The sequence below is a fragment of the Falco naumanni genome, chromosome 5 (assembly GCF_017639655.2).
Source record: "Falco naumanni isolate bFalNau1 chromosome 5, bFalNau1.pat, whole genome shotgun sequence".
Taxonomy (NCBI): Eukaryota; Metazoa; Chordata; class Aves; order Falconiformes; family Falconidae; genus Falco; species Falco naumanni.
Window position 1 is genome coordinate 57,155,090 of NC_054058.1, and position 15,091 is coordinate 57,170,180.

The window sequence follows — 15,091 nt, forward strand, 5'->3', positions numbered from 1 at the left end:
CATTCCTTCTTGCCTCTTCCTGCACACTGTAAATGTTTAAGTGTTCCCCGATTTTGCCCCAAACCGTCCCCGCCATGCCCCAGCCCCTCACCTCTCTCCGGCTGCGCTGCCTGTGCAGCCAGTGCTGGCTGTGGCGATTGGCTCGAGAAAGTAAACACCACAGAAGACCAAATTTTTAAATGCAGATGTTTAGCTTTCATGAAACTTCCAGCGGAAATGTCGGATGTAATCTAATTGTTGTTTAAAATACCTGTCAAGACTTGACTGACTTTCCAGACGAGTGGCACTTTTAGGGATTTACTTTGCAAGGTGCCAAATACATAATTTCAGAGTGTAACCTGCCACCCAGTACTTATCGTAAAGCTTTAGCACAAATACTTGGCAAACTGCTATCTTGAGCTGTTCTACTATTTATGTTCCTAATCTAACAGTGTTTACTATAGCCTCTGGCACTCTTGACTGTGTAGGGCCTTTTTCATTACATTATGTTTTACTTCTTGTCTGAATCCCCATTTAATACGCTCGCTATCACAACCTGCCAGGGCTGTTCTCCGTCCGCCTTCCGACTGTGCTACTGCAGTTCCTGTGTCCATACCAAAACCTGTCAAGAAACTGCCATAGATTTAATTCCATCAAGTTTCTCACTTGTTATGGGTGATATAAATAGGATATTAAAGATTATGACTATTTAGATATGGCAGTGTAAACTGCTCCCCTCCTCCTCTCAGCAAGACCCATTGCTGTCCAGGTCAGGAGCATCCCTGCTTTCTAGGAGGAGCCTCCCCATCTGTAGGCATCTCTGCATACTTTGACTTCTTGAGCTGCTGCTGCTTTAATCTTTCCTGGGGATTGTCCTAACTGTGTGTTGGCTGTGGCTCTACCGTGAGCTTTTGGATGTGAAAGCTGGCAGAGTGTTTTAAAGTGAAATAACCTTTCCAGCAGCTGGTTGACTTCTTTGGTGTCTACAGCTCATTGCTGCTAAGTTCCACACTTTCCATGATTTTAGACTTCAAACAGTCTGCAGCTGCTTTCTGGGCATTAGATGCTACACAACCAAAAGAGGTGATTGCTGAGAGCCACGTACTTTTCAAAAAACAAAAGGCAGAGCAAAGGAAGATTGAGAAAAAGGCAACGTGGAACAGTTAAGGTGGCCTCTGGATCTCTGGTCAAATCTGGCAACGGAGAGCTCTTTGCTATCGCTTGCTTTCAAATGTAAAGCAGCTCTTGGTTGTCAGTTGAGTATAGGCTATAGGATGTTTACTAGTCTTTTCCCTGCAGGGTGAGTGGCTGTGCCATGCAGCCTAGATGCCACGAAATGTATGGGGAGTTTCCTGGGAGAGGACAACCGCAGAGAGCGCATCTGGGAACCAGTATTAAAACAGGACAGAGAACAGCGAGTGCTGTGACCCGAGTGCCATAAAGTAGGCTCTGGCTGGAGAAGCTGGGCAGAGTATCAAGCCTGGAGAACAAAGATACGACGCAGTCATCTGTGCCCGTGCTGTGGAAGAGGTGCTGAAAATACTCTCCCCCATGACAGAAGGCAGGACGTGCAGGACATAGCATCCCAGCAGCAAGGGTCAGCGCGTGCTGAGTGAGCACCTCAGAGCAGCCGCTTCTTCACTGCTCTAACTCTACGCACCCTGTCAAGAAGACCACTGTGGGCAACGTGCCGTTCCTGGATTTTGCAGGGCATCCTTTTCCAAGCAGTTGCCCCAGAATGTGATCACTCTTTTAAGGACATTTTCCTGTGGCCCTCAGCAGGTTTTTGTACCTGTTGGTACTTCTAAGCAGCTGTAGCACCTTCTAAAGGCAAGGCTCCCTGCCCTGTCAAGGCACTGTAGGCTACAGGTGGGGGAAAACATAAAAAATAATGAATTTACATCCATGGCAAAGACATGCCCTTTAGACAAACCTCTTCAGATATCCTGCTGATCAGAACAGCATAAATGCCTAGGTAAGAGTATATTAATAATACAGTTTAGGTGTTTCTTGATAATCCGTATGGAGAGAAATAACTTTGCAATATACCTTTGTAGACACAGATATGTATATATTTTTTCTACTTGAATTATTTCTACTTTATGACATTAGACAACTCTTTCTTAGGGAACTTCTGCACTGTAGTTTAATCATTATTCCAGCTTATCAAAAAAAGTCACGATGACCTTTTGTTGCTGCATTTTGTACTTCTGTTGGCTAAATGAATGTCTGCTTGGAACACATTGTGATATCAGAGTATTTGGGAAAAAATAACCGTAGTTTGGTGGGATAATAAAGGGCTACATTTGCAATAAAATGAATGATCTTGATCCTTCTGGGAGTCAGCTTTCAGTGAAAGCTCTTAGGCAAAGGCAGTTCCCTCGGTAGGTCCAGGGTGGTGTTTTGAAAGCCACTTAATGTCTTCAAAGTTATCCTGATGCCCTCCAATGTGAACATTAATGACTTCCCAGAAGCATTTGTGGCATCTGAGGAAAAGTTCAAGCGATAAAGGTGCTCAGCACAGACATTGTCTTGTTCTTGTCAAAGCAACACTGCCCTTACCAGAGGGCATGACATCTGTTCTGCTGCACGTCAGGTGGCGCGTGTAGGCTCCTTGAGAAATGCCTCTGCTTTCTGAAAGTTCACAAATAACCACACTGACTACTCACCATTCTCACTTCCAGCACCCAGCTCCTGCAGCTTGGTGGCTGGGATGGCTGTGGGACAGAAAATGTGGCTTGCTGAGAACTTGTGTGAAAGCTCTGAGTCCAGAAGAAAAGAGGAAGACTGCTCAGAGCTAGATAATTTTTTAAAAAATCACAATAAATGGAAATCAATATAAAAGCTGCATTTTTGAGATTTTATTGTTTTTTGAAACAAACTATTAGAATAGAGATGTGGGTGCCTTTTCAGATCCAAAGCTCTGCACAGAGCTGTGAGATGACACCAGGCTCAGCCTTTGCTGAGTTTGTGTAGACCTCACAATTTTGCACGTTAAGTTTGAAAAAGCAAAACATTTCAAAATCCAGGGGACTAATGAATAGAGGTCTAAATTCATTGATTTTAATGCTTTTGTGCCCCTCTTCAGTCAGCCTGACTTAGGAAGGGAAGAGACTTAACAATTTTAAAGAATTTCTTTATTATATGCTGATAACAATTTGCTTAAAGTCTGTGACAGGCATTTAGACCCCCTCTTCACTCACAGATGCTGTGTGTTTGGGTTTTGCTGCTGTTTTTTCTTGACCAGAGCATTGTTGCTAGAGCAGATGATGACTGCTGCCTCCTCTATGTTCTTGACATTCCCTCTTCACTAGGCACGGTCACACATCTGCTTTGTTTGGGGGGTTTACTTAGTTTCAGTTCACATTCACGTGGTAAACAGTTTATATTTAATAAGTGGTGTTTTGCAGGGGAAAAATTGTCATTGCCCTTTCCCCAGTGTCCTAGCATAGTCTTTTGAACAAAAATGGCTGATTATTCAAATTTCTCTCTCATGTATGCTAGGCTGCAGTTATGTAATTGCTCACCATACCTTCTCGTGCAGAGGAAAGATTCAAAAAGTCACATAAATAAATTGCAGACTCCGTGCTGCCTCCCAGGCAGCTAATGGGTTTGGGGTTGCTCTCTGTTAGATCGGAGTCTCTTTTTGACACCATTATTTTTCTTCCAGCTTGATTTGAACCTGAATGCCAGGCAGGGGTGGGAACTGCTAACCTCAGGAAACTTGCAGGAAAATAAATCCAAGCAAGCACTTCCAAATGTCTCGCTGAAATGTGCACAAACCCACTGGCTCTTTATTACTGTATGTAAAAGTGTGTCTTTACTTTTAAGACCCATTTTTGGGGGTGGCAGTCACATTTACGTTTAGACCGGAGTTCTCCCATAAGTAGGGAATTAAACTCCAGTTGTTAGGAGATGACTTATCACAACCCTGTCAAATGTCTGTCTGCTCAGCCCTGCTGAAGTGTTTCCCTGTAAAAGGGAAATGGTTGTATTTTATGTCCTCTTTCTCGGTGTGGGGCACTTCTGGGCCACCTGTCACTAAAGTGAGCTTGAAAAGCAGCTTACTCAGAGGGAACCAGGCCAGTCCTGGGGCCATCACCTCTTCCCCACGCTAATGGGAGCCAAGCTTACCCCATGGGAGGCTACATCTCGAATACTGGGTTCAGGTTTGGGCCCCTCACCACAGAACAGACACCGAGGTGCTGGAGCGTGTCCAGAGATGGGCAACGAGGCTGGTGAGGGGTCTGGAGCACAGGTCTGATGAGGAGCAGCTGAGGGAACGGGGGTGGTTCAGCCTGGAGAAAAGGCGGCTCAGGGGAGACCTTATCGCTCTCTACAGCTGCCTGACAGGAGGCTGTAGGCAGGTGGGGGTCGGTCCCTTCTCCCAGGTAACAAGGGATTGGACAAGAGGAAATGGCCTCAAGATGCACCAGGGGAGGTTTAGATTGGGTATTAGGGAAAATTTCTTCACCAAAAGGGCTGTCAGGCATCAGAACAGGCTGCCCAGGGAAGTGGTGGAGTCACCATCCCTGCAGGTATTAATAAGACGTGTAGATGTGGCACTTAGGGACATGGTTTAGTGGTGGATATGGCAGCACTACGTTAACGGTTGGACCTGATGATCTTAAAGGTCTTTTCCAACCTAAACGATTCTGCGATTCTATGATTCTATGTATTATATTTATGTAAAAGCCATCAAGAACTGTTAGTAAAATGTCTATTTCATCTAGACTGTGCCCTGGTTATCTGTGCCTTAGTAGCTCCACTGGACACCACTGTTTGCACAATCCAGCGGTTACTCTGAGAGCAAATTAACTGGTTTTCTGCCAAAGCACTGACCTCCTGTGATTGATTGACCTGGCAAACAGCCCTCTGCTGACAACAGGGTATAAAAAAGGGACTTTTGAGTAAATGAGTGCTGTTAGACTCTGAACTGTTTGGAGCCATGAGGGTGATACTGTTGGCTGTGGTTTACATCCCATTCACCGTGGCTGTGGAACGGTAAGAAACCACATCTAGCATCTCTGGCACGTGTCTCTGGCTTTCTGGGGTGACCCATGCTTGTTGCTACTCAGGGTCTCAAAAAAGAAACATTTTTTTTTTTTTAAAGAGTATTTGAGAGCTCTAGAAAGGACAACCAGTTAATTTTTGTGTGTTTATTTTACTTGCATAGGGTCCCCCTTGTTCGTTTCAAATCTATCAAGAAACAGCTGAAGGAAAAGGGAGAATTAGAGGAATTTTGGAAGAATCACCACCCCAGCATTTTCGCCCAGAGATACCTGCATTGCTTCCCTGCAGATATTGCGTTATCGGTAGGAACGGCTTCAGAACGGCTGTATGATTACATGAATGTAAGTAGAGTTTTGTAATGCAATCATAAGGACTCACTGTTCTCTTGAAGGCAGACTTTTTTCCCCAGCACATTTCAAATCTAGTCTCTCTATTAAATTATAGAGCTCGAGATGGGTCATTGCTCTATGCTATAAATGTTAGATCATAAAAAACTAGTTTACCAGTCTGCAAAATAAAGCATGTATAGATCTAAGTTAGCATGAGACCTGGGTAGGAAACTGATGTAGTCTAGCATTGGTAGTCCTGTGACAAATTTGATTTTTGCATAGATCTGTATTGGACTTGCTGGGTCTCCAAACCAATGTGGAAGGTTCGCTGTATCAATCTTGGTTCAGGAATGGGTTTTTAGTAGCAGAACCTGATTACTTCATTTAGCTGTATTCTATTTACCAGAAACTTGGATGTTTGCATGTTATAAAAAATACCCCAAATCTCATTTATTTGATCACAAATCAGTCATAAATCAGTGATAACAAAGTCCCAAGTGGAGTTTTTATTTTTCTGCTTTTATCTCCTGAGCTTAATGTGTACTGAACATTGGAGACTGACCTGGGTCTCGCACTAACCTGGCTGAATTTACCATTTAAACTGAAAAAGGAGAAAAAGCGTTTCCTTGGATCTCAGACAGGCAGGTCAGAAGGTCAACCATTTTGTAAACTGTCTTTCCAGGTTTTAGAATTTTGTTCGTTTGGATGGTCTTTGTTTTCTGTTTTATTTGGTTCTTCTGTTATGCTTATCTAAAGGAAAGCTAGGTTGCGGAAATGTTGTGGAGGCTGCATCTGACCAGGGGAGGGAATGGAAGGGAAGGCCAAATAAATTCAGCAAGAACTTCCTGACACTTGAGGGCCATAAAAATATATGTCAAGATGAGCTAGACGTGTGTAAAATAGCAAGGGAGACTGAAATATTTCAGCCTGCTTTAAATCTTATCAAAGAGGCGTACCTCTTCAAATGACAAAACAGGACCCAGCTCCCCAGCACACCCAGCTAGCACCAGGAATGGTTTTTGGAGGTTTCAGGGAGAGCAGTGTGTTTGTGACTTTTCTGTTTGTTTGGGGTTTTTCTGATGAACATGTCTTAGAGCTGCTTCACTTTACAGATTAACTGATAAAGGTGTCTTTAATACAGGAAGGAATAAAATCCTGCTGTATAGCTGGATATTCTCTTGAACGGCACCCTTGCTTGCCTTTTCATGATTATCTCGCTCAGGCTGTAAACTCTGGGGTCAGAAACTATATTCAGTGTATTAATTAACAAGTATGCACTTGAAGATACATATTCAAATATTTGTATTGCTACAAAAGGCTTGGCACTTACAAAAGGCTATTGCTTTTCTATCTGTGTGCGAATTCCAGAAATGCCTCTTCCTAAAAATAGGTCTCTTAATGCTGAAGTGCTCTTCCAGGGCACTTCATAGGGGATGTGGATAAGCTCTTCACTCCAGCATTCACGTGTTCACAGATTATCTCTAGCCTCAATTGGTATCCAGGGATGGTCAGCAGTTTCTTTATCCAGTGGATGAACTTTGTTCCATACATCAGAAACAGTCTGTGCAACAGAATTAATTTTTTGACCTGCTAATAGCTGCTAATTACAAAGGAAAAAGCCCAGCTACACGTGACAGCATTTATGCCACTGGTTGGAGCCCTCTGACACCGGTGGATGCGGGTCGTACTGACATCAGTAAGGAGCTGACTGAAAGCCTGTGTGGTTGTGTGAGAGCTTTGTGTTGGGGCTGACCTTGCCACCACTCAGGTCGGGCTTATTGGCTTCATGGGGAACCCAACTGAATGTTGGCTCAAAAGGCTTTAAAAGCGCCGCCCGTTATTGCATGCAGCTGGAGTGAAATCTGCGCACAGCCACTCGTGGAGCCAGACGCGCTTCCCTGCAGTGTGCTTTTACAATTAAATGAAATCGCACCAAACTCCCTGAGGAGCATTGCGTGATGCTCCCAAGTCTGCCTTTTCCTCAGGAATATCTCACCGGGAGGCAGCCTGGTGCTGACCGTGTTGTTCCTCCCCCAGGCACAGTACTACGGAGTTGTGAGTGTCGGCACACCACCCCAGAGGTTCACCGTCGTGTTTGACACCGGCTCCTCCAATTTTTGGGTCCCTTCTGCTTATTGCATCAGCGACGCATGCAGTAAGAAACATTACCCTCCCTTATGCTCCTTGTGGCTTGGGTACCTTGGCCACTTCTCCTTCCCCAAGGAGCTCTGGAATCCCTGCAGCAGAGATTTTGGAGGAGAGGACTTGGAGCACCCCCAAGGGCCACTCTCCCCTCCCTGGCTTGCTCCTCCACCTCTGCCCCTCTGTGCCACCCTGCAGCCGGGGCAGGCGCCTGCTGCTGCTGCCAAGCGTCCCTCCACACCACGAGGTGCCTGGTGTAAATAAACCCGTTATCTGCTGCTACCAATAGCAGTGGAAATGCCCTTTTTTTTATTATTATGTCTTTAAAACCCAAAACCTAGAGTGCCTGCAGGGGAAGAGGGATTTCTATCGACCCTTCCTTGTAGGACAAGCAAAAAATCTGTCTCTCCTACATCTCATCTGGTTCTGCATCAGGGAGTGGGTGCATTTCTGGGGCCTCCCCTCAGTGCACGGATGTCATTTTTTATGTAGGGGTGCACCAGAGATTTAAGTCCTTTCTGTCAGATTCGTATGAGCACGGAGGGGAAGCCTTCTCCTTGCAATACGGCACGGGACAGCTTCTGGGTGTTGCTGGCAAAGACACACTGCAGGTGAGCATCCACCTTAAACAGGTGTCAGCCTCCGGGTCAGCTGTTTTCAGGGCACTTCAGACACTGGCCTTGTCCTGGAAATCCTTGCCTCGTTTAAACAAGGGCAGGGTGAGGTCCCACCAAGCCAGGTGCTGAGAGATGCGGGTGCTGCTCCAGCTTTGGGCTACCGAGACAAATCCCTAAGATTTTCTTTTTTCATTTCTGCTTGTCTCCTTGGGGCCTGTCTTGGGTTTATGAACAAGCAGCCACAGAATTAAGGTATTAAAAGGAATTGGTGCAGCCTACCTGCCAAATGGGCACCTGCTATATGGATGCAAGTCATACAAGGATACCCAGGCTTTATAAACTGGTTGAATCCATTGATATGGCTCTGGAATACAGCTGATTTCTTGTAATTGGTGGTGTCTTTGCTTTCAAATGGTTGTGGACTTTTTTTTGGTACCAAACAGATAAGTAACATCTCCATCAAGGGACAGGACTTCGGCGAGTCGGTGTATGAGCCAGGAACAACCTTTGCCCTTGCCCAATTTGATGGAGTACTGGGCTTGGGCTACCCCTCCTTAGCAGTGGGCAATGCTCTGCCCGTGTTTGACAGCATCATGAACCAGCAGCTGGTAGAAGAGCCGGTCTTCTCTTTCTATCTGAAAAGGTTAGTCTTTAAAATGACACTGCCAAAACAACCATACATCTGTATAAATCTTAATCTCTAGGAAGTAATTTCCCCCATTTCTTCTTTTTTGGTGTTTTTTTTTTTCTCTCAGTTTGACACTGAAAAATATCGAGTGAAAAGGAAAAACGTTATGGGGAGAACCATGAATTTTTGAACAGGGAGTTATTCTTGTTGGAGCAAGTCATAAACAAAGGAAAGGCTCCCAGCCCAGACTTACCATGTCTGTGTTGCTAGAGTTTTCCTTCTGACCCGTGGAAATGATCAGAAATGCCATGCTACACCCAAGTAGCCACATTTCAGAAAAGAAATGTTTTTCCCTAATCTGGACCTGTTTATCCAGTGTTTATTCTGAGGTGAGAGTAACTACTGGCTCAACCTGCCCCTGATGCATTCCTTAGCCCTTGGCAGCCTACAGTAAGTCTTCTCAAAGGTTATTTGGAGGCTCTGAGTTGGGACATATGCAGTTATAATTTAGAAATAACCCTTTTCAGCTATCTATATCTGAATTTAGAAAGGGCTGTGGTTTGTCTTTTGCTTTTAAAGTGTAATCTTATCAATGCATGCTGGCACACTCCCATGTCTGTGTTAACCTGTCTTTGCTTTCAGAGGAGATGACACCGAGAACGGTGGTGAGTTGATTCTAGGGGGGATAGACCATTCTCTCTACAAAGGTTCAATCCACTGGGTCCCAGTCACTGAGAAAAGCTACTGGCAAATACACCTGAACAAGTATGTATGCATGCATGTATGTATCTATGTATGTATGTATGAAACACTTGGTGGGTTTTGTCTCCTCGGGTAAAACCCACAGAGGCAGAAGCACCTAGAGATACAGATGCAGGAGGACTCAGCTGCAGTGTTTTACCCTTGTGTGTCTCAAAGAGGGGGTTCACCAGGATGAGGCCGGGGTTTATTAGCTCTCCAGATCAGCTGTGGCATGAGTAGCTGGTTTCTGGGAGAGCACGTTAATACGTTTTAATATGATACACCAGTGGTCAAGCTGACTCTCGGTTGACTATTCAGCTAAGAGATGAAGGCACCCAGGAACTGAATCCAACTCTGGGTCCTGCTCTCACCTTTCCTGTTAACCTTAGTCAACGTAGTCGGTGTCCCTTTGTTGCTCCTCCAGCAGGCTGTGTGAATTGACGAGGACACATACCTGGGGGTGAGGGCAAATTCATCAGCAGGCAGGAACGATCAGGGCTGTAGGAGTTCTAAGAGAGAAAAGCGGGTCCACAGACAAGACGCCTTCCCCTGCAGTTCCCTTTTATTACCTTCTTTTCTTCACAGACATTCTTGTCTTTTAAGACTGGCAAAGCTTGGCAGCTAGTTTTAACGTCAGTCCATACTCTGTTATTTTAGCTAGCAATAATATGCTGCTTCACTCACAGTGTATGTCATTTGCTTAAAGATGCTTTGTTTTAACACTTGCAGTATAAAGATCCAGGGCCGGGTGGCATTTTGCTCCCACGGCTGTGAAGCCATCGTTGACTCAGGCACTTCTCTTATCACTGGCCCCTCTTCACAAATCAGGCGATTACAGGAGTATATTGGGGCAAGTCCATCGCATACTGGAGAGGTAAAAACTATTCAGCCAGAATACAGCCAAAGGGGAAGAGAAACTGGTATTTGGTGCAAAGAGCTTGTAGGGTGGGATAATAACCAAAATAATTGCTCAGAAACATTTCGGCTAAACCTTTGTTTCCAGGACAGCATTGAACTGGGAGCCAAGCTAGTTTTAACCCATCTACTTTCCTGCCCCAGACCTCCTCCCAAATGTCCACTTTCACTCCCATACTTGTCCATACTGGTGTGTAAGGAAATAATGGGGGCATCTGTTTGAGGAATCGATCTCTAGTCTACATCGGAGATAATTTTCTTTTGGAAAATCAGAGGTTATTCAATGTCCCCAGCTATAGCCATTAGCTCCCCTGAGCCAGGAGGGGTTCAATCCCGATGGCAAGTTCTGACAGCATCAAATGGAAAGGGAAAGGTACTTTAATTACAGCCCCCACCACGGCTCCTCTGACAGGACCTCTCACCGCCAGCGTGCGGCAGAGCAGATGGTGTCATGCCGGGGCTACTGGGAGGGATGCACAGTGGTGTCCCTCACAATGCTGGCTCCTGGCAGATGAGCTGTAAGGTGTGGGACAGACCTCGCTGTCTCTTACTCTTCCTCCCAAACCTTATTGCTCTGTCTCCTCCCTGGTTTTCCTCTCTTCCCTGCTACTCTCTCCCTCTTGCTGATGCTCCCCACCACTTCTTCCTGCCCCTGCCCGCTCTCTGACCAGCACCTTCCACCTCCTCCAGCGGCCAAAATGGCTTTGATGTACCACTCCATGGCCTCTCTGGCTCCACGCCTGCAATCCCTGGCTCCCTGCACGTGTCTGGGGGGCTTGTGTGAACCAAAGTTGCTCGAGGTATGACAGGCTTTCCCACCACCTTGCCCACAGGCCAGGCTGGGATGTCTCTCTGCTGCCCTTTGCATCTCCCTGCTGGCAGTTTTCAGCTGGCATGACAGAAATCCCTGTAACGTCTAAAGTATTGAGATAACAAACCTGAGATGGCTAAATCCACTCGCCTCCAGGGAAAAAGCAGCTTATTTTTACCGTGCTTTATTGCTGGCCCTTGGCTGACTCCTACGGGTAATTACCACGTCGCCACAGCTCCAGTGCCCCTAGTAAAGCTGCCACATACGGCTTCTGTTAGCCTTGCAGTTGTCTTGATTGATCTGGACCCAAAACTGCACTTGGAAGAAAGTTAAGAGTGTTATGGTTGCCCAGTGCACTTGGCAAAGGTCAGAGACAAAATTGGCCTCTGAATCTGCCTCCTTTTGTAAAAGGAGGAGCTGGAGTGGCATCTGTATAACTCCTGAGACTTCTGATTCTTTCTCAATTAAACTTTAAATTTTGTTTTTATTCACATTTTCAGATACATGTCAAACAGTAAGCTTTGATACCAAGGTACATGCTAATGGATATAGATAAAATATGTATTTCCAATGTACTTCCATTAGTGTAATGCGAACAAGGAACAGGTCATTGCAGTATAAGTTAATATACTCTGGTGCTGATGTAAGAACCCTCAGCCAACATCTCAGATTCTGCAAAAAAGCATCCTGAAAATAACACTCTCTATGACTGTTTGTAGCAACCACAGACAGGCTGAGTATATTGGCTCAAATCTATCCCAGTATAAATGGGTGCATCCCTCAGTGATTTTACCAGAACTTTTATCTCTTTCCAGCAAGGATTAAAATCATTCTGGCCATACTAGTTATGTAAATGAGTTATGTCCTTCTTCTCATATCCTACAAACCATTCTTCTGGGTTTTTTACCCTTGTCTTCTTTATCCCATGGCTTATTTTATTCTAATGGTATGACACCTGATAAAAATACACAAGATTTAGGGTTATATTTTCATAAAGCAGATTTTAAACCAAGGAAAAGTAGATTCTTCCTCCTAGGAAGCCTCTAAAACAATGGCTTTAAACACTACAGTTTACAGCTAAGATCCCTCCGGGGCTGGGAGCATTCTGCAGTGCCATTTAACATGCCAGTTGTTTCACGAAATAACTAGAAAGGGCAGGAAATTATCTTCTGTGTTACTGTAAGTGACTGTATTATTTATGGAAATTAATGACCATGGCAGAGTTTAGTCCTTCTTCTGCTTTTTAAAGTATATATAAGTATAAAGTGCTGTATTGCTCACTGGCTTTTTTTCCCCCTAAAACGATGTTGTTTTGGGAGGGAGTGGGGTGAGCCGCAGCCATAGGGTGCTCCCTGCGTGGGCTGGGGCAGCTCCCTCCACCCAGCCAAAGCCAGAGCATCGGAGGACTTTTGCTCAACAGACGTTGGTAATACGGGTTTGCTGGGGCTCATGTGCTCAGTTTTGCTTACGAATTGTACAGTGGGATGTGAGAGTCCCCCTTTACATTGTTCCTTTTGGGGCTCGCAAGGGTTTTAATCAGCCCTGGGTCCCTAGGGACTTTGGTGCAGTGGTTTGGGCTACTAAGCTGGTTTGACCCAGTGCAGGAGCTGGAAAGCCGGGCCATAAGTCAGCCTGATGCTGTTTCTCTGCAGTAAATTCACTATTAACTGCCCCCGAAGTCTTGAATTCAAAGGACAATACTTAAAAAAGGCAAATTGATCCCTTCTCAATCAGTGCATCGCATACAGTTTCTTGTAGACTGCAGAAGACTGTCAAGCTCGCCCCACATAAGCTTCACTATTGGACATCACGAGTACAAGCTGACAGCAGAGCAATACATCATAAAGGTATGTATCCGCAGCCTCCCCGCTCCCTGTTCCCTGCTCCCTGAGCTGGGGCTGGAGCAGGCTGCCACAAGGACACGTGCTTTCCTTTCCAGGAGTCTATTGAAGACCAAACCTTCTGCATGAGTGGCTTTCAGTCTCTTGACATCACCACTCGCACTGGCCCACTCTGGATTTTAGGAGATGTCTTTATGTCTGCATTTTACTGCATTTTTGACCGTGGGAATGACAGAGTGGGATTTGCAAAAGCTGTTCATAGGAAGGATTACTACTGAGTCATAATAGCGTTTTTTCTGCCTTAACCTGAATGTTAATGTAATGATCTTCAACACATAAGTGAAGAAGAGCTTTAACTGAAACTCTAGACCTAAATGCAGTCGTGTTGCTCCCCTCCAGGTTTTAAGGGCTTTGGAGTGGTCCTTGTCCCAAGTTACATAGTTTGTGGTTCAATCTCTATATGTTTACAATTCAGAAACAGTTTTTCCTGAATAACTGATGGGCACCACAGCTGCCAGGATGAAGTGAAAACAGCTCAGTACTCAGATTTGTGAAAGAGCAGGAGAGACTGCTGAACAGTGCCAGGCTGACAAGATAGCAGTTACGAGTTGGGGAAAGTAATCCGAGTCTAATCTGGTCTGGATATCCTTTTTTCTTCTTGTGTGCTAGTTTCTAGCTCATGTCCTACTGTTTCCCTTTTGCTCATTATTTTCCATGGTTGGGGTTTTGTCCAGCTTTGTTTCCTTAGTGCCATGGAAATTCTTTTTATATTGGCTTGTTCCAATCAGTTTGTACAAAGAGAAATTTGACTGATGCCTGTGTGACCACTAATTTCCACTACTGTTCCTTGCACACCATTTTCTGCTGCTTACATCATATCTCAATCCTGCTTTTTCCCTTGGGTTCATTCTCTCTTGACACTTCTCTATTCCTCTTTTGGGTCTCAGTGTTTAACGTCTATGACTTAGGTCAGATGCTGCTTTACCTCAGCGGTGCGGGCAGCTGGAAGCAGCATCTACTTGAATTACAAAATATGAACTGCAGCCCTTGCAAAGGGAGATGTAAAGGGATACCGCAGCATTCCTCCACCTCAGATAAGTTATGGGACCAATGCACCAGCATTAGACATCTACTGCCCCCTGCTCAGCCGCTTCTTGTCAGCAGCAGCTGCAGCTTCAGTGCTGGCAGAGGAGTGGAACAGCCACAGGTAGCTGTGCTGATCTGGCTAAGGAAGATTCACCTAAATTATAACCACTGGCATATTTGTTTGGATCGTTAAAGCTGATACTGTCCCCGTACACATAAATAAAACTTAACCAAGTAAAACCTGCTTTGGTCTTAGTGCTGTTTCAGTTTTGGTTTATGTTTTCTTACAGTGGTTCCAGTGCCAGAGAGGATGGGGAGGAGAGGATGCAACAGCAATTGAAAATCTGGGCTGCTCTGGGAGGAGAGAGATGGGATGTGTTGGGGTGCTGGGGCTGCTTGTGTCTTCCTAAAGCCAAAAAGTGTCTTCAGCCAGGCACCTCCCAGGCAGGGCAGGGCTGTGGGGAGCTGGAGACCAATATCTCTGGGGCAGGGGCTGGCAGCCCTGGGGGACATGCTGCTGCAGCCTGTCTGGGTGTGCTTAGCACAGACCAAACATGACATCCATTACTGGCCTTGGCAGCGTTACGATCACAGCCCCTTAGGTTTTAAGGCTTCAGTTGCAAGACTCAGTAAGTATTGCTAAAGTGACACAGTTTGCCTGCAGGTATCTCTGAAATACTGATCTTGCCTTCCAGTATGAAATATGCCCTCTCTCTGGTGCACATTGTCATGACTGTATTTGCAGCCACATTGTGTCAGACATTTGGCATCCAGACTATCAACCTCTAGCAATGGGGACTCTGCTGCCAGTTGTCTCTTTTTGCAGACAAAATTGAGCTGTACGAAGTTACCATGTATTTCAGGCCAATCTGGCCTTGTTTCCCCTTTGTCCATACCACTCCTAAAGAGCAGAATGGCCATGAGCTAACTTATTTGTCTATAAAATGTCATTTGTTTGGTCGTAAACGAAGACAAACATCTATAAAGCC

At 45.3% G+C, this 15,091-nt stretch overlaps 1 protein-coding gene across 1 annotated transcript; it reads left to right on the plus strand.

Annotated features, from left to right (window-relative positions):
* The first annotated feature begins 4,900 nt into the window (after positions 1 to 4,900).
* Positions 4,901 to 14,346, plus strand: LOC121089454 (cathepsin E-like). The gene is made up of 9 exons (XM_040596682.1): positions 4,901 to 4,983; positions 5,156 to 5,333; positions 7,359 to 7,476; positions 7,956 to 8,074; positions 8,524 to 8,723; positions 9,351 to 9,473; positions 10,179 to 10,323; positions 12,924 to 13,022; positions 13,115 to 14,346. Exons 1-9 carry the CDS (start codon positions 4,928 to 4,930, stop codon positions 13,292 to 13,294), a joined length of 1,218 nt encoding a protein of 405 aa, XP_040452616.1. The 5' UTR covers positions 4,901 to 4,927; the 3' UTR covers positions 13,295 to 14,346.
* The last annotated feature ends 745 nt before the right edge of the window (positions 14,347 to 15,091 follow it).

Excerpts from the sequence above, each read along its gene's own strand:
- LOC121089454 (XM_040596682.1), top strand. The coding sequence starts at position 4,928 with ATGAGGGTGATACTGTTGGCTGTGGTTTACATCCCATTCACCGTGGCT. Across the intron at positions 8,075-8,523 it reads CTGGCAAAGACACACTGCAG|ATAAGTAACATCTCCATCAA; the intron begins GTGAGCATCCAC and ends GGTACCAAACAG. Across the intron at positions 13,023-13,114 it reads CAGAGCAATACATCATAAAG|GAGTCTATTGAAGACCAAAC; the intron begins GTATGTATCCGC and ends TTTCCTTTCCAG.